Source organism: Neodiprion pinetum, chromosome 2 (assembly GCF_021155775.2).
Source record: "Neodiprion pinetum isolate iyNeoPine1 chromosome 2, iyNeoPine1.2, whole genome shotgun sequence".
In the NCBI taxonomy this organism is placed as follows: Eukaryota; Metazoa; Arthropoda; class Insecta; order Hymenoptera; family Diprionidae; genus Neodiprion; species Neodiprion pinetum.
In genome coordinates this window covers 40192587-40215108 of record NC_060233.1, presented here as the reverse complement: position 1 = coordinate 40215108, position 22522 = coordinate 40192587, and the positions used below count along the sequence as shown (strand labels likewise).

The 22522-nt window shown below is 45.8% G+C and overlaps 1 protein-coding gene across 2 annotated transcripts in view; it reads right to left on the bottom strand.

The window, feature by feature from the left end:
• Positions 1-21199, bottom strand: part of LOC124212053 (homeobox protein 6) — a 22560-nt gene extending 1361 nt beyond the window's left edge. Inside the window, exons 1-4 of one of the 2 annotated variants that reach the window (XM_046611761.2) lie at positions 19524-21199; positions 5107-5279; positions 1610-1813; positions 1-505 (exon numbers count right to left, since the gene is read on the bottom strand). The exon at positions 1-505 is cut by the window's left edge and continues 1361 nt beyond it. In XM_046611761.2, the coding sequence (XP_046467717.1) occupies positions 1-505; positions 1610-1813; positions 5107-5279; positions 19524-19896 (1255 nt within the window). In that variant the 5' untranslated portion in view covers positions 19897-21199. The remainder of the gene's footprint in view (positions 506-1609; positions 1814-5106; positions 5280-19523) is intronic. The other variant, XM_046611762.2, reaches the window with a different exon arrangement.
• Between the last annotated feature and the right edge of the window lie 1323 nt (positions 21200-22522).

The following is a 22522-nucleotide window of genomic DNA, read 5'->3' as shown; positions in this document are numbered from 1 at the left end:
CCGAGAGATCTATGCTGCTGCTCTGCACCTCCTCGTCGCCGTTTCGGTCCTGATCCTGGAGGTGGTTCGCCCCCGTATTCAGACCCGCGTTTCCCAGGTTCACCTGCAGCTCTCGCCTTCGCTCGAGGAGGCTCAGACCCCAATGATGGATCCCCTGCTGGTGGTTAAGGTTCAGGTTCAGGTTCAGACCGTTCGGTGTCTGTCCGTGGCTGCCCGGGTGAAGCCGCCTCGAGTCCACCTCGCCGGACCTCGAGTGACATTCACCGTCGATCGAACCGTCGGCCGTGGAATCTACTTGCTCGCTGCCGCTCTCGCTGCACGAGTCCAGCCCTCCGACTACGTCGATTTCCTCGTTTACGTCGTTCCCGGAACCGGAAACGCTGCCCTCGGCGTTGCCCAGGTGACCGAACGACCCGTTTATCTGGCTCAGCGAACCTCCCGCAGACGCCGCTGCGCTTCGGGACTCCCATTCCGCTCTCAGAGTCGACAGGTCCACAGAGATTCCCTGGAACAATCCGTCGGGGACGCTTCATTAGCTTGGATTTTCATACGACGAGGCTTTTCGCAATTTTTTTAAAGAGCACCTGCAGGTACGGTACATATTGGAGTACGATGTCAATTTTTTTTTTTTTAGAGAAATCTTAAGAGCGCTTGAGGAAAACGTATTTGAAAATTTCACATTTTACTACGTGTGAGAAAAGTGCCTGTAACAATCGGGCTTTCGAAGCGTTATTGAAAAGAAAAACAAAATAGTATCAAGGTAGACGGTTGGAAAAAAAATTTACCAACAGGTCCACCAAAAGTTTTGGGTTGATATAATCGATTTTTAATGTATTACTAAGTGAACATCACAAATTAAATGTTGATCGGACAATTTAAATGTTAATTTTATAAAAATGTGTGTCACATTCAGTAACAAAAATATAAGAAAATAACACAAATATGAAGTGGACCTACTGGGACATTATGTTCAGTTCAATTCTTCCAACGGTGTACCGTAACATTCAAGGTTCTTCGGACGTATTTAACCCTTTCCCGTGCTTTAACGAGTCTGACTCGTGACGAAGATTTTGACCAAACATGAATAAGACGAGCCAGGCTCGTGAACAGATAGTTGGGCCAAACATAAACATCACGAGCCAGGCTCGTGGAAGTAAACATGGTAATATAACGGTCGCAATTGAATGTCAGTTCCTATCGGTACGCCACGAGAGTTAGTCACGAGTTACCTCTTGGGCCCGAGCTTGGTCGAGTTAAATGGTACGGAAAGGGGTTAATCTCTTTGTTCCTACTTTCAATTCCTGAACTATTGTATCTCGTGGTATATATTCGCGAATAGGACATCAAAAGTGCTGGGAACGAGACGAGGAGGATCCGACGAAACGTGCAAGGACTGCAGCAGCGTGGCTCGTAATCATTGGAGAGAAAACCAGTTTTCGAAGGGATTATTGAAACAGGCTTCACGAAGCGTGCGTGCAACGTGCAAGACGAAAAGAAATGGTCACTTTTCAGGCGGGATTTGACGTCATCCTGCACAAGGTGCGTAAAACTTTCCCTGTTCCGTTTACCACTCGATTCTGTATTCCGTGATGAACGCGTCGATTGTTACCTTGGCGGCGAGCTTCCGTTGCTGTCTCTCAAGAGCCTTGAGCAATTTCTTCTGCCGTCTTTCCCGCTCCTTCCTCCTAAGCTCCTCCGGAGGAATCGGCTCCCCGCTGCAGCTCTGGGGATGCGCGTTGTGCGCCGGTCGTCCGGGGCCCTTTTTCGTGTGCTCCTTCTTCCTCCACTTGGCTCTACGGTTCTGAAACCACACCTGCAACAAGAACGGAGAAACGCACGCTTATGGCGCATCAAAAGCGTCGACCATGTGCGAAGAGCAGGTGCTCCCGGAAAACGAGGAAAAGCTCGAGACCGGCGTCGCGAATCGCCTCCGGGAACCGGCCGACGGAGACGGGTCGTTAAGTCGCGGTTGTGGGACCCGGTATCGGTCGGGGCAGCGAAATTGGTGCGGGATGAAGACATCAGTTGCGGGGGTGGCCGTGGGCGGTAAGTGGCGCTGGTGCACGCGAGGCTCAGATCAATAGACTTACGGTGGTTCCCAGCTCTCGGCGAGCAACTCGGGCCGCAAGCTCCTCGCGAAGAGTGTTTTATAACACTCGAGCGCTGGTTCAGGCTAATGAGAAAACGTTGTGATTGTAATTACGGAGGGAATTAGCCGGCGAGCTTTTGGTACTTAATTCTTGACTGCCGTGTACCGCCGCATTACGGGGACCGCGTGCGCTTGCACAGCCCATTCTTCGCTTAATACACTTGTTTCGGTTCAATGCTTACCAAACAGGACTCAGGCCGATCTTCGCCCTGATACCCCGGCTAATTTCGCTATTTTCCTCTCGTGGCCGGTGCTTTTTTCACCCAAAATACCTAATGCCCCCGATTCGAAATGGAGAAGAAACGACTCTCCGCGTGCGGTACTTTTCTTTCTCACCTCGCAATTCTCACGTGACCCTATTTCAATCCTTTCTACGCCAGTGATGTTTCTGTACTGTCCGCATCCGGTCCTTCGTACGATCATCAGCGAAATTCGCTAATGTTGAAGATATAAATTTGATAAACTGGTAAATTCGAAAAATTAACGGCGGAGCCAGGAATCGAACCTGGTATCCAGAGATGCTTGACCGGAGCCTTACTCCACTAGACCACCTAGCCGCCCTGACTCTGATGTCGTTAATTCCTCTCATCACCATGCACAAGAAAACGAAATTCGCTAATCATTACTTTCCGCGTGCGAATGCATCTGGAGGCTTGAGAGTAAGCACCGTGACAGTGGTAAGACTCCGTGAACCAACGACGAAAAGCTTGTTCTTCCGAAGCCATTCGGAGCTGGATAGAAAGCGGAGGGTGACACGGCGGTCAATTTCACGGCTCGACGATCGCACCGCGTACCTAGATACGTCTGTAGACATAGAGCCTGTAATAAGGGCCAGACGAAATCCGTCCGCACGTCAGTCGACTCGTGCCATTCAAAGCCGAGGGGTGTTTACAGTCAGTATTAGGACTTGTTACCGACACCAGGAACTCGGAAGCAATTTTTTTCACAATTGCAGTGCTCAAAGTGAGCGTAACTCTTTGACGGTACAGTATCGTAAGAAAATATCGCGTCACTCGCGTCCTTTCGCAAGTGCCAATGTATTTTCCACTGTGTAAGAAATCGTTCTTAACACTGGAGGACGCAATTGTAAGGGCTAAATTTCCAGTGATTCGTGATCACACTTGGAACCGAAAGCATGCTGCATGCAATTGGGTTCGTTGAAACCGACCAACGAGCGATACAAGTTAAAGCGGTGAGTGCGGGATGGCACAGGTGATAACCGTCAAGTTCCGGAAAGTTGGAAAAGCACGTCACAGACACGCGACGTGTCACGTTTCGTTGGTTACGGTTGGCTCCGCAGGGTACAGGAGCTGACCGAGGTCCGGGACATATTTATGTGCGCATTGATGCGCTCGGATGCGTTTTCACAATGGCGCATGTGTCCCGAGTCTCGCCACGGTTCAATCGCCCCTCGGCATGTGTACGACTCTATCCGCGCACCGTTTAGGTCAGTACGTGTCACACGCACACAAGGAGGACACTCGCAGGACGAACACATGCCGATCCCCAGGATAACGTTTCGTGCAGTCGGTGACATCGTTTAGGGATCTGCTGATTAGATAAGGACATAACGAAACAGCGTTCCCGACTGCACATCGACGGACTCCCCCCTGGGTCCAGACCTAGACGATAATCAAGACGCGACTCTTATCTTCAACCTCGACGCAAACTCTGCGGACTCGTTCGAACAGTTGGCGCGCGTCTGTCAGCATCCGAATCGTCAAAGTAAGCCTCCGACAAAACGCTAATAGAAGCACCCGACTCCGAGTTTCGAGTGTCACCCGCTGACAGGACTCCGATTTCTGGCAGATCGCGTCAAGAACATTTTCGAATATTTTTCTACAGGATTTTCTATCGCGGTTATAACGCAAGCTGTGTACAGTTGCTGAAGTTTTTAAAATTTGTTTTCTGTTTCGGCATCGCTGATGAATAATTCATTTTTTGAGTGTTTTGAAATACCTGAACATCGTTGGTGAATATGGTATAATATTTAATATAAATTTAGATACTCTTATATTAGTACGACTGTTACTCGTGGATGGAAATTATTACTTTTAAAATGAAAAAAGAAACAGTCTCTAGAATTCGAGAATAAAAATGAGGACGTACTGAGAAAAAAAGTCTTCAGTCCATCGCTTCAACTGTCCAAGTATTACAAATATCGAGAGGATAATTAGTCACAACTAAGTTCAGCCGGAGATTCAAATTTCGAGAAGTTACGCAAGTTAACGAGAAAGATGCTTCCACATAATCGATGGTTGGGCGAATCGGTAAGCGTGAAGAATAATAAATCTGAGCGGGTATAATGAAAAGTTTGAAGACGATAATGGCCGGCGTAGGTGTTAAGTAACTCCCATAATGTCAGACGAATGCGCCTGCAGAGTGAACGAAGCGGTTTTTGAAGAAAGAAGAATCGGGGAATAGCTCGGAGGAAATCGTTGATGTTTTTCTTCGGGCAGGCATCCAACTTCGGAGAGCGAAAGAGCAGATGGGATAACTGCCCACTGGGGAGTCTCGGGGGTCAAAGGTTATAGAAAGCGGCTATCCCGCACCCTCGGGGCGTCACTGCGGACCATAGTCGACCCTTAACGGACCCGAGTCACTTTAAATTCACGCCTATCGGCCCTCTTGATCTCCCGACTCCCGGGATCTCGCCCGATGTGTAAAGTCAATCGGAACGCACGCGAATCTGACATGGCAGCGAAAACGCCACTTTATCCTTTCTTCTTCCCGCCCCGAGACGCGCCGCGTCGGATCCCGAGTTAAAAAATACCGCGGGAAAAAGGATTCGTCCCGCCATCGTCGACGAATCGAGACGGGATGAGAGAATCGCGGTGCTCGGAAACAAGCGCAGAGCTGATTATCACCTCCCATTATCCTTCAACGATATCCGGAATCATGGAATTAGTATGTTAGAGGGAATCGGTTCGATAAGAGAGAATTGCAGATCGACTTACAGCGACGCGACTTTCCTTCAGGTCCAGTCTCACCGCCAGGGCTTCTCTCATAAATACGTCCGGGTAATGACTGGCCAGAAACGCCCTTTCCAATTCCTCCAATTGCCAGCTGTTAAAATTGGTTCTACTTCTTCGCCGCTTGCTTCCACCTTCGTCCGACTCACCGTCGCACCCTGTAACAGGAAGAAAAAAATCCGGTAATGAGTACTCGCGACATGCGTGCATATGGGATTTACATCGTTTACACACGCGAGAATTCTTTTTCTCCATCTTCGCTTCCCTTCCCCCCCATCGTATTACACGTATTTAGCAGTTCTAAACAATTATTCGAGCGTAGAATATAATCGATGCCGAAGATGGTTCGTGGCACAAGTGTTTCTGAATTTTAGACAACCGTACCAGACGGTAATTAAATTTCAATCACCGTGATAAATTATTTTACCGAGAGTGTGCGTTGCGTAACTTACGAAGCTTTTGAGTAAGCTCTTACGAGTGAAAGCAGGCTAGCAAGATCGTAACTACCGATTAATTGTGTATCTCTGTAGATAACTCACAATAAGTGAATCTTTTTTTTTTTTTTTTCTATCATACGCTGTGGTTGAAAATTATCCACCAGGCGGAGCTTTGAAAGTAGCTAATGCGATTCGTACTAGATGTTTGTATAAATCTTACTCGAAAATCGCTTAATGCGGTGATAAAAAAATATTATAGTGAGAAAAGAGAAAAACGTATTGTTGAAACGTTGTTTTTTTCCGGCGCAAAGTATTACGTACAAGGTATAGTGAATAAGAATCGAATCTCTGCATATCGCGTTGTCAATAAAATTAGTTCCCTTACCCTGACCCTATTCGATAAGAAACAAACGCTAGGCGGATATTGAATATACATAGAATTTCATGATTTTACGAGCGGCTATCTGCGTTCCGCATTATCAATCGAGGAATCTCTGCTCTCGATTGTTTTGGACCTATATGTATGCTAATGCTATTTTGCAGAATTGAATAAAAGATCCGGAATTATGATGGACCCGCGTGCAGGGTGGGGGGCTTGCTTATCTCTCCTTCTCTTTCTCGAGGAAAAATATGGAATTGAACGAACGCGACGCGCCACGTATCGACCAAGCATCTCGACTCCCCTATTTTCGCCGCTCGAGAATAGACGGAAAAAACAAAGAGAGACAAAAGGGAAAAAAGAAAAAAAAATTATAAACACAAGCAACTTTTCGCAAGCAATTTTTGCACGTGACAAAGCAAACTATAATATAATTTTACATTATTATTTCGTTATCAAGAAATTTGAATAGCCGTAATTTTTGCAGTGGATGATCTTCAAGTTCCTTTATAAGTATATCGACTGTCTGCGATTTCGAGAGTTACGTTCGTCTGACAGAGAGCGCGGCTCGTGCTGTCGACTCGCGGAATTTGACGGGGGTAATTTTCCCTTCCTGGCCGAAATAGCTGAACTTTATTTAGAAAGTCTAGGCAATTTCGGGAAAACGGATGACTCCGTAAAGGCGGTGCTTTCACGGGGTCGTAAAGGGCGTCGGTCCGTTTCCTCGTTTCTTTTAATTCAACTTTTTGAAATTGAATGTCTGAAAAATCCCGCCTCGAAAACGATATCAGCTATCATACGCTATCGCGACACGTGATATTACCCAGCGTTTCCCGCCCTCCGCCCGTTTATCCCGCATTTCTATCCGTTAACATTTTTTTTTTTTTTTTTTTTCTTTTATTTATCACCGATACGGCAGCGCGCGAAGCGTGTTTTTCCCCGACTCGTGTCGCTCAACGAAATTCCATCGTCCGGGCCTAATGAGGAAAAAGAAGACGGAGCAAACCGTTCGACGGTTAATTAGGTGATACCAAATATGAAAATTATCGTACATTCGTATAATATGCCCCGAAAAGAATTCGGGCGATACAAAAGCGTTACGGACGCTGCGCTGCAGCGTTTCTCGCCCAGTGCGGTATATAACATATAACGGGGAGTTATTTAACGGATATTTATTTAAATTAACCGGAGATATTTGTCGCTTACGAAAGGCGTTTACGTATGTGTATACATTCGTGTACATTCACACGTACCTAACGTACCCAGTGCGGCGGATATCACGTGCAGGGGAATTTTGAAAAAAATTATCCTAGAAATGCGCGATAAACATGCCATACGTCCACAGTTTCCCCCGCGGCTTATATCGAGGACTAATTCTTCCCGCCACGGAGGCAACGGGACGAAACGTCTAAAGCCCGCGATACTTTATCTAGGTGAGATGAAACGCTTCTGCAGGACGGGGGAAAAAATAGGTATAACCGATCGTACACGCGTACGAGGATCTTGGCCGACTCGTTGACCGTCTGCAGCAGCTGCCGGTCGCTGTATCTCGAACGAAATTAACTCCTCCGGCTTCTTTAACGTGTGTGCTGGAGGTACGACGAGGAGGAGCTGAGCCTCCGTTCTTCTGGCACTGTTCCTCGCGTTCCGGATCTCCATCCCTCCCGGTTCTCTCCTCTTTGGCGTTACGAGCGTGACGCGTCTTGCGGATAAAAGAGAGGAGATCGACGCGAGTGGCTCGTCCGGCGAATATTTTCTTTTTGATTTATTTTCGAACGTATGCATTAATCCGCGTAATTACAAACAATTTGTATCGGCTCCCCGACTCCGGACGCTTCGGGACACCGTCTATCGGGACTGTTATTATTGACAATTTATATTCTCTAATAAACACCCGCGACAAACAAGAGACACTCGGTTTAAGTATCCATCATTGACATCCGGTCGATGCAGCTGATGAATCCGCGGAAAATAATTAATCCTGCGGCCGATCGTGATCAGGGATATAATATTTTTCGGTCCCCTGTATCCGGTTGCTTACGCGTGTCGGTAATTATTTCCAATTGCTGTATACTTCGTATTTATTGTTCCCATACGTTTTTTTTTTTTCTTTTTATCTGGAAAAACCCATTATACTTCAACTTTTTACCAATTTCTTTCATCCCTTCGCTGATGTATTTATATGAGGTTTCAAAACAAACGTTACGAATCGGTCGTGGTTTTTTTTTTTTTTTTTTACTGCAGATCGAGCGAAGATGAAAACGTTTTTTTTTTATGTATAAATACTTTCCTTCTAGCCACATAAATTTATTTTTCTTTTTCTCAGTAAATGAAATCTTTACGCGGAGTTTCGTTGCAACGATTAACGTCATGATTTCAACGAAAGAAAAGAAAAAACTATTCAGCTTTAAAAAAGAAAAGGAAACTCTTGCTTACCAATAATACAATAGTTTTTAATTCACTTTTTTACGTGTAAGTTGGAAGCGCTCGATAGATCGGTCCCTGAAGTACTTAGTGATGTAATTTAGTGTCGCAGCACTAAAATCATATATTATATACCTACGTAGAAGCGAATAATAATAACGAAAATTAAAGAAGGAGAGAAACGTGTTACAGTATAATATATAACGTTATACGAGCGTACGACCATCGCAGCATACAGGGATAATAGTCAAAGTACGGGATAGCGTGTTAGCTCAAGGCGTTTAATAAGCCGACTCGTACACCGAAAATACCGTACAATTAAAGTGAAATTATCCGCGGACACGTCGAGATGAGAGAATAAAAGCGGCGTTATACACCTTACGGAGAGCGAAGTGCCTGGCAGCGGGTGAAAATTTGACGGCTGCAGGTACGAGCGGGAAACGTAACTCGATATATAGCGGACGAAAAGTTCCTCGACTCAATTCATTGCCGCGTGAAATATGTAACGCGTTGGTACAACACCACCTTTGCCCTCGCCGGTTTAACATTTCCTCATTTTCCTCAGGCACCTCCTCTACGTTTCACTATCCGGAAATTGCGTTTTCTCCATAGCTCTGCGGAAAGAAGTTGCAGCGAATGTTGCTCGCTCGTTAAGCCCCGCGATGCATAAAACATGGCCTTCTTGGCAAGGTTCGGGTTTCCTGGACCGCGCGCTGCACGCGGCGGGTTTCAAATTTTGCGGAATATGGAGCGAGAGTTTAAACTCTGACTTAAGCCCCGTAAAGTGTGAGCCAGGAGCGCAAAGTGCCGCTTAAGTGTTCCCGCTGAAAGCGCGAGCTGCGAGCTCTGGCTCGTCCTCCAAGACTCGTTCGACTAAACCGAGTCGTATCCGCCTCTAAGGACAGGCTAGATTTCGAGATGAAAATTACGCAATTATCACATCCCCCGCTCTTACCTCGAGCTCGGAACGCGCTAATTAAACGATCACAGCGTTCACCTCGGGCCAGTTCCTTACACACCGCAACCTTAATGTAACGCGGGCACGAACTAGGTGTGCATATAATTATTATCCATACGACTAATAAATATGTATTCAGCATCAACCGCTAATCACCGGCATCAATAATACTGTCGGTATATTTTACACCTAGAGCTCACGACTTGTACGAGCTTAATTAAGAAGTGCAACGCATCGGAGTGCCAAATTGATTATCGACGGTCTTACATCGATGGTCGTTAAAAAAATGTTTTTTTTTTTTTTTTTTTTTCTTCTCGTCACGCCGGTCTATTCCGCCCTCCTAATTCTTTTCCAAAGCGTTCGACAGCGCGTGCAGGCAGCGGTTCGAATATACCCTTAAAATGTCAAATTAAGGATAACGCGGCGGGGCGCGGGTTGCCTTTTTTTCTACACACGCATTTACCGAAACAAGTTGAATAATAAAGCAATATGCACGTCACTTGGCTGCGAGAGATTATTAAGCTGTAAGGCGTTAAGTGGTGTGAGGCGTCGGAAGGTGGGTTCGTTCGGCTTGCGTGCGAGTTTACCGCATTTGCATCTAGACGCCATCAATCCTTCTGACGCCCGTTTTCACCCCAACCCCTTGGCGAGAACTGCCTCGCCCCGCCCTCGGCCCTTCTTCTTCTTCTTCCTCTCCTCCTCCTTATTCTTGTTCTTCTTCTCACATCGGATACGAGTTTGAATTAAATATCTCAGACACCGGTCGGCGCTGCCTGGCCCCGATATACACGCCGCCAGGCGGAACCAGCCGCACCGTACCAGCAACGTTTTTCAAAAAATACTTTCAACAATTTATCGCTGCAGCGTAGCTTTCACGCGCCGTCTTTCTCCGCCCAATTATAATACGTGAGGAAAGTTGGACATTTTTCTAAAATCGCCTCGATTCCGAATCTGTACTAATCCGTGTATAGAGGGAAAGAGAATTACGTTGGGAATAAATCGCGGCTGGTCAATTGACATTAGAAATATGAATTTCGGAGGCAGTCTTGGAATTGATTATCGCCTAATAAATTCAGCGTCACTTTTTACCATGATGGTTCAATTTAAACTCGAGGTTGGAATTCCGACTCTGCAACGTCGGCTCGTAAATCATAGTTTTTTAATTTACAAGTTGAACAACTTTCAAGTGTGTACAGGTATATTAATACGCATACAACCCATGCGGAATATAATTTCATTTCAATAAAATGACAGTAAATTTGTCTCGCCTCATCGACCAAGTCTGCAGGTTAATTCCACCGGTTCGCAACGAGTTCTTAATTTATCGCATTGTATACGGTAGGAAATGAAATACCGGTTATTGTTCGGATCTAATAATCAATAAAAGACGTCGCGCTGCGCTCGCGATAAAACAGGATACCGAACGCGTTCGCATTTTTGTATAAAAAATTGAAAACATCGGTATATTTCGACGCGAATTATCGGCGAATAAATCCCGTAAAAATAAACCATATACGATTGTGCGACCCGAAATCCCGGCAGTCGTGACGCGATGATCCAAGGTTCGTTGATCGTTACGGACACGTGTTCGCAGCCTGGTATACACTTTTGCAACGTGCACCGTGAAGGTAAGTAGGTGTAGGTATATTGGCCGTTGGGTTGCAGCGCGGGGACGATAAGAAGGCTTTCAGATATGATCTTCGAGCGCGGTCGGTTAATTATATATTAATGCCTTTGCGTGCGATCCTTGGGCACCTCGGCGTCCGTTGCTCAACCCCCTTTTCCTCCGTCAAGCTCGCATGCTTAATACCGGCTACCGCTAAGGGTTGCCTCGCCTCTGATAATGGACGGGCCTCTTTTCGCTGAGCGTCGTCTCGCGCGACCGAGAATCGAACTTTTTGCTCATTCGTGTAGTCGAAGAGCTTGTAATTCTGCCGAGGATCAGGCCGATAATCCGCGTTCGGTTTACCGAAGTAATCCGAGGAGAGCGGAAAAATCGGCAATCCAATCAGGCCCAAATCTTGTCGACATCGTCGAACGACGACGTCCCGCCGATTATTACGCATGTAAATTCAAAGCTCTTACGGCGATTACTCGACAAGACGAGAGCAGAATCGCGATTTCTATTTATACACCGAAAATAATCGATTCGGATGAACGGCGAGGAAAAGAGCGCTCGACGGAAGTTAATTCGTCGTTAACTACCGAATAAGGTTGTAAGGTGAAACGGGTAATTGAATTGAATTCCTTCCCGGTCTTATCGGCGACGAAATTCGCCCAAACAATTTCGTGTTTTCAAACGCGATAGCATTATAGAAAGGAACAAAGCTCTCTGACAAACGCGAAAGCTGTCGCAAAGCGAAGTGAACTCACTCACGCACGACGAGAGAGATTAATACTCGCATGCGGTGCCCAAAAATTTCGTGTTGGCACTTCTTTTAATCACAAAGCTGTTCGCCGTTGTAAAGTTTATAATTGTTGGATCAATGATAATATTGCTGTCAGAGCGGAAAACGCTGCGACGCTTTAACATTATAACATGCACAGTGTCGAGCGATAAGCGCGCGAGTGGCAAAGTCAGGGTGTATACACAATTCCTAGATCGGTCGCGCGTGATTTCGGGAATTGGGTGGGGTGTAAAAATCTTTGAAGCTCGAGTAAAAAGGAGGGTAAAAAAACGGACCGTCGCATCGTCGCTATCTCACCGAGCAACGCTGTATCTAGTCTCTAGGCTGACGTATCTTTTGTCTCTTTGCTTATACGTTGTACAGACAGCGCGACAAACTGACTTCATACCGGCCCTTTTTGTCGGTGGGGTACACCTAATTGGTGCCCTGCTTATCGCGCGGGTGGGACGTTGGAGCAAAAAAATACGAACAACAACAAAAAGCGAAACGAGAAGAAAAAAAGAAATAAAAAAAAACAGAACCACCTAAGAATAAAAACTAGGCAACGGAAGAAAAAGAGAGAAGTGGAAAGTGAGGGAAAGAAAAAAGGAAAATACAACGGAGATAAAACATTAATTAAATAGTTTGAGTTATGAAGCTGCCCGGCCAGCCACGAGGGCGGGAAGACTGCCGCCTTGCGTGCCACGGCGAATACTAAACACCTTACAATTCCTTTCTTCCATCCCCCGTTACGAACGCGTCGTTGCGTGGAAGACGTTACTCGTTTCGCGTTGCGTATAAGTGTATTTATTTGTACGATTTGTCAAGTACGTGTGTGCTATTTTCGCAGCGTGGTATTGAATAGTTGGGCAGATCTTGGCCGTTGAACGACTGCGAAAGTTTTATTTATTTTCTTTTTCTCTTTTTTGTTTTTTTAGTACCAATTTGTTTTCTCAACTGTGTTAATATCGCCCGGCAATCGATACAAGCATCACCGCGTATTATCAAAGTATGTATACCGTCACCCACTCGCTGCGATGAAATAGAACATTCACGCTGATATACTCCGCCCATTCGATCCTCCAGCAGCGAGTAATTGATGCGGGAGCCATCGCGCATGTGCGGTAATTCGCAAGAACGCATCGCGCCCCTCGTTCCGACAGCTTGCGCACATGCAATAGTAAAGAGGAAGAAATAGAAAATCGAAAGATTAGTCCGAAGCTGTTTAAATTGAGACTCGCGTAGGCGGCTTGGTAGTATTTTTTTTTTTCTTTTTGTTCTTTTTATTTTATACTTCGCTCCTACGTGAACATTGATGTGTTCGAGATGATCATTACGGATAATGAACACTTTGTCTGAGTAGTATAAAAGTACGTTTATTTTCTGGTTCAACGAACAGCCTCGCGGTTTATATTATAAACCGATAAGACCGAACGATCGAGGGTTTGAAAATCAATGTAATAAAAACGTGTAATAATTGTTCGTGAAATCTATTTTCCTACTTTTAAATTTCCCCCAGTGTATGTACCACGCGTATAATGAACCACAAATTGAATGTAGAACAAATTACTTTCGTTAGCGTGAATACAAGTCTTGATTAGAATTGAATAATGATATACATATGAAGCCCGTATATTTCACTTCTTTACAACATTATACCGCGCGTTTTCTCCAAGCGTGCAAAGCGTGGAGCACGAAACTGTAAACGAGTGCAGACACTGTCCGATTGATCTCTTCTTCCAAACGGTAGAGAAATACCGAGAATAGATTTTTTTTTAAAACCAAGTCGGAAATTCCTGAGGGCAATAATCGATGGTTTAATTAGCTCACGCGTCGAGTAATAAGGCTACGCAAACGATTTCCCGAGTTGATTACGTTGAATGGCAGATCTTACATCTAGGTACCACACCAGGCTATTCGAGGGTATTAAGAGCCAGTTTTCGGCTGTAAAGGGTCCCTCTCTCTCTCTCTTTCTCTCTCTTTCTTTATCTGTTGCGACGATGGTGATTTACAGCGACGTAAAAGGAGACGTCAAGTCGAATGTTACGAGTTCGGCGGATGCGCGTGAAGATTGGACGTCGACGTTGACGTAGATGGCCCCGCATCGAGTTGCCGGCAAGATTCGTCCGACGTCAGCTGCAACGATCTTACAATCAGTTGTTTTCCGCCTAATTCCATATCGTGACCACAGCAACGCGGTTCTTTTACCCCGCGAAGCACGCCACGGCGATCAAGCGAACCCTGATCGTGACTTTCGGACCTACGCTTATTTTTACTCTCGTTTCCTCGTTATATTCATTTTATTTTTCTTCTTCTTCTCTTTCTTTTTACTCGCCTTCCTTTGGCGTGAAAATTAAGGTGTCGCCGGGCCTACGAACGTGTGAACTTAAATACGCAAAGGCTCCAGTTCGCTCGTGTTATTTTTTTGCCCCGTGCTGATATGTCAAGCAAAAATTTCTCACTCAACCGCGGTCAAGTCGATTATAATTCACGCGACATTTTTTGCAGTGTGTCAAAAAAACAAATCACCTCTCCCCCCGCGATAATAAACCACGCGTGTCCCTCTGACGTTTAAAACTTTTATCCAACTCTTACTTCGATCCTTGAATCACGCACGTATACGTATAGATATTATACACATGTACGACTCGTGAATATGTGTCGTTAAACGGTGATGGCGGAGGGCAGAGTAAACGCGTGCCGAAAATAATGATTGTTCAGTTCGTTTCATATTCTATTGGTATATTTATATCGACTCACGGTTATTGGCTGGCGGTGCTCACTCGACCAAATTTCTTGTTTTTTCTTCTCTCCTCTTTCTCTCTCCCACTCTCGAGGTAAAAGGTAAAAAAGAAACTCAGGAATGGGGGAGCTACGTGTAATCATCAGGGGGCAAAGGACACGCCTTCGGATTCACGTGTTACGCGATCGTGTCGCACGGCATCGACAATTTGCAGTAGTCGCTTTATTCCTTCTTTTCTTGCTCTTTCCATTCAACCTTAGGTTTTCCTCTTTTCCTTCAATCATCGTCGTCATTAAATTCTACACACTGTAAAATTTATAGAAACACGATGGAAATTGATAGCGAAGTAAAAAGTTTGCGCAGTCGGTACGATCGATTCGATCTGTAATATAATCTTGTTCGTGAATAGAAAGAGTATGTGAAAATAATTACCATCGTAGAGTTTGCATAACAAGGGACTGCTTGAGTTTTCTTGTAATTATATTCAGTCCAAGAACATACGGAATTCCATATGCGCCAGACTGTAACCATAGAACGCGAAACGAAAGTTTGATTCGGAATTAATATACACTGTATACGATGTATATCATTAGCAAATATACGGTATTAGGTACGTGCAAATTGTTTCGCCGTTTGACGTTGGCTGAAATATCAATCAACTTTTTCTTCACAAACGATGTATAATATTATATATTGTATACAGACATACAGAGATACATATCTAGTTCTTTGCAGATAATTAGAATCGTTATTTATCACGCGATCCTATAATAATTATACATCTCAGCCACGTTTGCATAATTAATATTAATTGGCATCGCTAGACACACACGCCCAGAAACGAAGAAAAAAAAAAAAATTTAATTGCTCCGTTCAATTTTTGGTCGTACATTTTCATACCTTCGCATGCAGAAAACAGAGGAGCATGTAACTTGAAAAGATGATGAAAATAAATGATCAGACGTAGCTAAGACTTCCGAGAGCATGAAAAAAAGTCCAAAGATTCGTGATAAATTGATATAATTGTAAAGGTTAAATCGTAACGGTTTTTGCTACTAGAAAATGATATACTTGTAATTACGTTCGGATTTTCCAAAAGCGTTTCTCTCAACTTTTTCTCTCTCAACCACACGCACGTATACTGTTGTACACATATCTACTCTCATTCAAACGGATTCAATTTCATTTTAGAGAAGGAATAACTTATGTCGGCATGCAGGTGGAAAAAAAAAACGGGTTTTGACCAACGACAGGCAGTGTTAACGACGGCTCCGAAATTGCGGGCTCCTCGATTCAAGCTCGTGTCCAGGGTGTCTGGACGTGCGATTCAGAGGGCATAGCGAAGCATGCGGAGATACGTCGATCGAACGGACGCAGGAAATGGAGATTGTCAAGGAAGAGTATACCGCGGGCCTCCGGCTTCTTCGCCAACGCTCGGAATATTATTAAACTGTAGTTTAGAGCTTAAATTAAGTTATTACCGACGACGGCTCCTTTGTTGCCTTCTTGTCGCGAACCCGGGACTCACCTTTCCAGCTCCCAGGGACCCCGGACGCCTAGGAACCCGACAACGAGCTTATAATGCTCTGGGCCAGGCCAAGGGACACCAATCATACGCGAAGGGAAGAGGGGCTAATCTCCTAGCCGTAATTGTTTACCGCCGCATATTACGAGCCTCGTGCTTCTTCGAGGATTATATTCCGATTATCTTACGAGGTTGGAACTTTCCTCCTTTTCGAGATGAAATTTCGTTTTCATTTCATTTTTTTATTTATTTATTTTTTTATTACTCGACACAATTCACCCCCGGATTTACGTCACTTTGAGATATTGTACACGCAGAGAAAAAGGGATTCGTTGAATTTGTCAAATATGGCGAAGAAAGAAACGTTATTTGCGATCGGACAAAAAAATCCCGAGAACAATAATTTGCGTAAAGTAGAACTAAATATTTTGACACGACACGCCGTTTTTGTCGTCGTATTTGGTAGATTCAACAATGTTTCGTTTTTTGGGCGTAGTATGCTTTTCAATGGATTCGAACAGCGTCCGCGTTCAACTTCAATGATAAGAATTTTCAGCTCATTAAAGTCGTGACAATTACAGAAACGATTTCGAAGAGTGAGCTTGCGTATAACGCAGACCGAGAAAGTGAGCGCCGCGGGACTCGTGCAGATCGAGAATTGAGAAGTTCATGCTCCGTAATAAGTGTAACTGAATAAATATCGCTTACATGTTGTGTATACGTATACCGTGAATTTGCAACGGCGGAAATCAATCATTAATGCTGATTTAATGCCACGTCTGAATGCGGGACTCGAGCTTTGTGTGCACAATTTCTGCATGCGTGCCACAATGATATACCCATATTGATATAATTCTTCCCTACAGCAATTCCGCACACTCGATGCGATGTGAAAACACGTAAGTAATGTACCCGCGATCCTGGCCTCAGTGCACGACATATAATTCCCCACGTTTTGCAGTAATTATGTATAATTTTCTTTCATATATATTAATTTTATAGAACGGTTGTAATGCATGTACATGACTCGGTTAAAATATTTCGCAAATTGCGAACTACTTATTTCATATTGTGTACGATTTCGTGTCAGTTATGAGGGAATTATGTGCATATCTTTTTCTTTTTCACGTATAATGTTGACCTCAGATTTTATATTTAAAAAAAAAAACACAAAAAAAAACAAAAAAAAAAAACTCTTACACACGACCCGCGATGACTTATGGCCGCATTTTTCAACTTGCAGACGAATTAATGGGTTCTTCGGCATTGTTTAAAAAACGGTGCGGAATCGCTTCGACGGCTCGAATATTTCTAGCCGCAGATATTTGTATAATGGGTAGGTTACCTGCTGTAAGGTAGAAAAATTTTTATTAAAACATGTCTTAGATAATGACAGTCGGTGTGATTATTCCATCGACGGCAATTTAACTCAACTGTTAAAATCTCGTTAGCCACGGTAGAACTGCCTCCCAACTATGGCGCATACATCTTATACGTGTAGGTACGATATAAGCCTCGGAGTTTCAGTTACATCGCTGCGTAGCTCGGCGAACGCGTTTCGACGAAAAAAGAAACGAAAAGTACAACAATAATTAACAAACCTCGAAAGACGGTCCGATATTTCATTGGCAAAGGTCGTTTGGAAGATCGGCCGAGTTCTGGAGTGAATTTTTAAATCGAAATTCCCCGTCACACAAATATGTGCGATGTAGAAGACAAGCTGGCTTCTCGTTCCTACTGACATACGGACTTCGTTAGCGAGCGGGATAAGTCGGTTGAAATACGAGCGCATCGTATAACGTTGATACCGTTATCGTCCGAACGTTTTAAACGCGGGCAAACACATCAGTTATTGCAGAGACGAGTGTCTGATATTATTTAACGATCGCATTAAACATTGAATATAGAAATAAAAAATTGGTTGATATTTGTGGCTACATGGTGAAAACGACAAACAAACAAATATGGCATGACGTGAGCGAGTGTTCGCCTTGTGACGATCCAGTAGTAATACGGTCGGCCGGAAATTGAATAATATATGACAAACGAATATCGGTACCTATACAACGGACCGCACGGTTGCGCAACAATGATTATTTCAAAGCTTTCCTTCGGTTCACAATTTCAGTGGTAAAGGGTTTCACCGCCGTTTTTATTTGCGCGTTGAAAAAGTATCAATTAATTTCGGAATAGTAATTCACGCGGTGCAAAATCGCCGAAACTTAACCCCGATATGGCCATCTCGAAGAAAGGCACAAAGCAAGTCACTTGTAGGAAATGGAGAAAGAGAGCAAGCTGTATCAAAGCCAATTATACGCTTATGCCTACACGGGGAATCGGAACACATGTTATGTTGGAAAGCGATCGAAGCGGCTCTTCTAAGCCCAATAAAAAACCGCCCGAATGAAACTGCCGAGCACATCCGCTCGAGGCGTTTTCACGTATACTCCGAGCTGCTACCACGTAATTGGGCTGAGGCTGATTGATACGAATCGACGATTGAAATCCTGCACTCCCGAATTTCCTACCTGCGCGGTGATAAATAACGAAGCTGGTTCTCGACGGCCGCGAACCCCCTGAAAACCCGCACCAACGACGAGCTGGACGTCTAATCCGAAAGTTTGTTGGAGGGGTTAGGTGAAGAAATTGGCGCTCTGGGTTTCTCGGCGGAGAGTTGCGTGGCGGGGCACCGTTTTCGGGAATAACGGAACAATAGTTTGGGAAAATGGTCCCCGAGGAATGGTAACGCGGTCGATCATAAGATCGTTCGGAAGCCACCCCAGGGATCGCTTAACCGAGGGTGTCTGGTGAGGGAACGAGGTTCCCGTATCTCTCCCGCGCCGACGGGAGGAATCAGGTTAGACGCGAACCGGGAGGGTGGAAATCTGTTTTTTACGTGATCCCATTTGCGCTCCTAACCGTTGTTTATTCTTTCGGGGGGATTAAGCTCCGCGCCCTCGTTGAATATCGCCCGGTTTTCCGAGGCTTCTCACGTTGCTCCCGATTCAATTCACCTCGGAGGAGCGATTCCTGACGTAGCCGACGCTGATTCCGGTAACTTCGAAGCATTCGCAAGCCTGCGGCCGGATCCGGGAAACGATTATCTTCAGCTCTGATTCGCGGTTCGATTTTCGAAACTTGAGGATCCTTCGGAATGGCCGTTACGGAATTTCTACCCACGCGGCAACAACGAGTATACGATGTATATTCTAGGCTCGATGAGCGGACCGAGCCGAGTGCAAACGCTGTGGGTACTGGAGCTAGAAACTTTGTACCATTACCGTTGTTATCTCAGCCGGGAGATAAAACAGCTGAACGATGTTACACATATTCGATACACTCGATTTACCAGTATCTTATTAAAAGATCCATCACGGCCGGTGATTGATACAGCGCATGCATGTGTACGTATACTGAAAAAAGGTTAGAGCCATCCGGGCGTTGCGAGACGCCCGACTTATTTGTATCGCCCAGCGGGAATAAGACAGGCTTTATCGTTCAGCGTTACCAGCGTAAGTCCGTGTAAGAGAGAATAAAGGGAGCCCGTACCTTTCTTGTCGTCGTCTTCGTCGCCGTGATCCGCGTTGTGATGAAGGTGATGAGTCCCGGCGTGATGAGCCCCGATCCCGGGTCCCAGAGGGTGATTCCCGAGGGCGGGATGAGGGTGGTGGGAGTGGTGGTGGTTGAAGAACCTGACCGCAGCAGCGGCCGCCGCGGCCTGATGATGCATCGTCTGCTGGACCTGGGTCTGGACCTGGCCGAGAACCGGATGGTGCGGATGCCATGCCGCCAAGTGGAACGGGAAGACGGGCGCAGCCCTCGGGAACAGGCGGGTTGGGGCGAGCAGCGAGCCACCGGATCCGGAAGAGCCGCCACCAGGAGGCGGGGGGAACGACAGACCACCTCCTGGTTCGAGGACCATTTTTGGTACCAACTTTACGCCGTTCTTCTCCGACGGAGATCCGCTACTTTATCGACTTTTCCAAAACTCGCATTTATCATCAGCGCCGTTCCGCGGTATAGGGTAAAGATACTCTCGTTCGCGGTGTTGATCGTTGCAACGATTACTTCCAACGATTGACTAATTTCTCTTGGCAACGTTTGGCAACTCGTTTGACGACATTTGCGACAGTGTCCAGCGGTGTTCACTTTTTTCCTACAACCATCGGGTCCGTGGAATGCAGTTTTTTTTCTTCCAACTTTTCGCTCATCCCGTCTGTCGTGACGCGCACTACGCGAGGGTTCTGCAGATATTCATACCCGTTTTGCACAGTTCACTCACATGTTGCACAGCTCTGTCCGTTACTACTGAAAATCACTTTATGGAAGATTTCCGTCTTCTACGTCACTTCGGAGTATTTTTGAATCCAAAGCTGGATCGGGAGTCGAGAGCAATCGTTTGCCGTCGGACAGCGTTCAGCTGGCTCCAGTTTCGAGTGGTGTGAAAAAAATTCAAAACCACCTGTCAACGTTGATTATCGTACCGCTATTAACGGTCATTGACCAGCCGGTTGAAATGCTAGTTCCACGTACAATTGTTTGTTTGTATTCGATCGGTTTAGCCGGAAGTAATTGGTTTTTGAGTAAAACGAATTAACACCATCACGGTGGAGAATTTATCACTGGAGTAGCACAATATTGATTTTCTTTTCAACACTGCAACGTCTTCCTCGTTGTAAAACCACTAATCATTGGCGAAATTTCAACGAAACGGGAAAGTTATCCCGCAATTATCTACAGCCACTGTTGAATCTCAATGATTTCGTCGGGTAATTAACGCGTAAGAACCGATTTGCGTCGTTCTAAAATACTGTTTGTTTTCTTCAACACCGCGGTACGGCGATACCGATTGTCGCCTCAGTAACTGCGACTGAAGATTATTCCACCGATGACGGTGTAGTTTGGAAACGAAGCAACGATACCGTACGACACGCGTGTCCTTGTTGCACACCAACCGCCACTTGAATATAAAAAAATTTGCTACAACTTTTCCTCTCAAGCTTCCTACATTCTTCCCAAGCGACGAGTGCCACGGTGAAAACCAGTTTTGTCACATCGCAAAAAATCGGGGGTAGGGCGGAAAACCTCGTTCCGGTTCACTGTCCGTTGGGGTAAATCGAAGTCGGGGCGATCACTCGGGTATCACAAACGTCAAAATTCCAACTGATCGAGGCACACGGTGGGCAATGGATTCGAGGAGAACGTGGCGGTGTGACTGGACCGCGAGAGCAGTCAACGGCACAGGACAATCTGCTCGGAAGCCGAAACGATGCATCCCCTCTATCCCTGGAACTCGGAACACGATGCGAACGCGCACACCCAGCGGAACGCGATTGGCTCTGGAGCTTGTGCACTCCCACGAGATCGTATCGGCTGGCCAATGCGGGAGCTTTTACGAAGCGAGGCCGCGCCCTCCGGATGCTTTTTTGCCCTCGAATTGAATAGCCGCCCCTTCGAGAACCCGAGGATGGTGGAACCCGAATCAATTGACGGCTCGAGCCCTCCCGCGGGTCGCTTCCCGCCGCAAGATGGCTCCTTCCCACCACCTATTCACCAAAACAACCCCCTCGAATCCTCCGCCACCGATAACTCCCTGGGCTTATTCAATTCGTAATTGGAGCAATCGCTCCTCGCGTATTATTCCTCCTTAACAAACGGACCCCGCGTTCTCGTTCGAGGAGCCAATTATTTTTCCCACACCGTGCTTTTTCACTATGCCGCTTCGGTTATGTGCAATCGATTTTCACCCGTGATCCAGCTGCTAGACTCCACAATTGGACTGTTTAGATAACTCGAGTACCTATGGTTGGTAAAAAGTTGGACTTTGAGGCTTCGCTTCGTCTTCACACACCAACGAATAAGTAATTCAATTCTTCGGACAGTCATGCAGGTGCACACGGCCATGCTTCAATGGCTCGGTTCACCGGCTTTCGTCACGAATTTATCACACCAACTCGTTTCGGTGAATAATTCTTCATCCCGCTCCGGAACAGCCTCGAGGTTCACTTGACCCTGCTACACGTAAAACGAACGAAACTGATTTGTCGGACACTTATGGTCGACGTTTTCAATCAAATTACAACCTCGTTGAAAGCAATGCTCCGAAGAAAAAACACAGAGGGACGTAAACCGCCCTCTTTCACTTTTAACACTTTTACAAGTAAAACTTCGGCTCTGACCCCGGACGGCACGCGATACAAATTCGAGTAATTAAAAATCTCGGTAATCATACCCCCGGGTCTCGTGCGGACGGTGCAACGGGGATGAAAAAGTATCGGAATTTTTTCCATTCTCTTTTTTCAACGATCGACGAGCGATTCGAGCTCGCGCATGTCGCCTAGGTATACATCCTCGTCCCTCGACCACGGGGCGAATCCACCCCTCTGCAGCTGACGAGCCCCGGAAATCGTGTGCAGATATCGCGATGGAGGGAGGGCGGAAAGCCACCCCCATGCCACCGCCCCTTGACGCGGGGGCGCGATCCTCTTTTAATAAGAGGAGAGTCAGGGAGTAAGGGAGGGAGGGTGGGTGGGTGCTGCGGGGAGTTG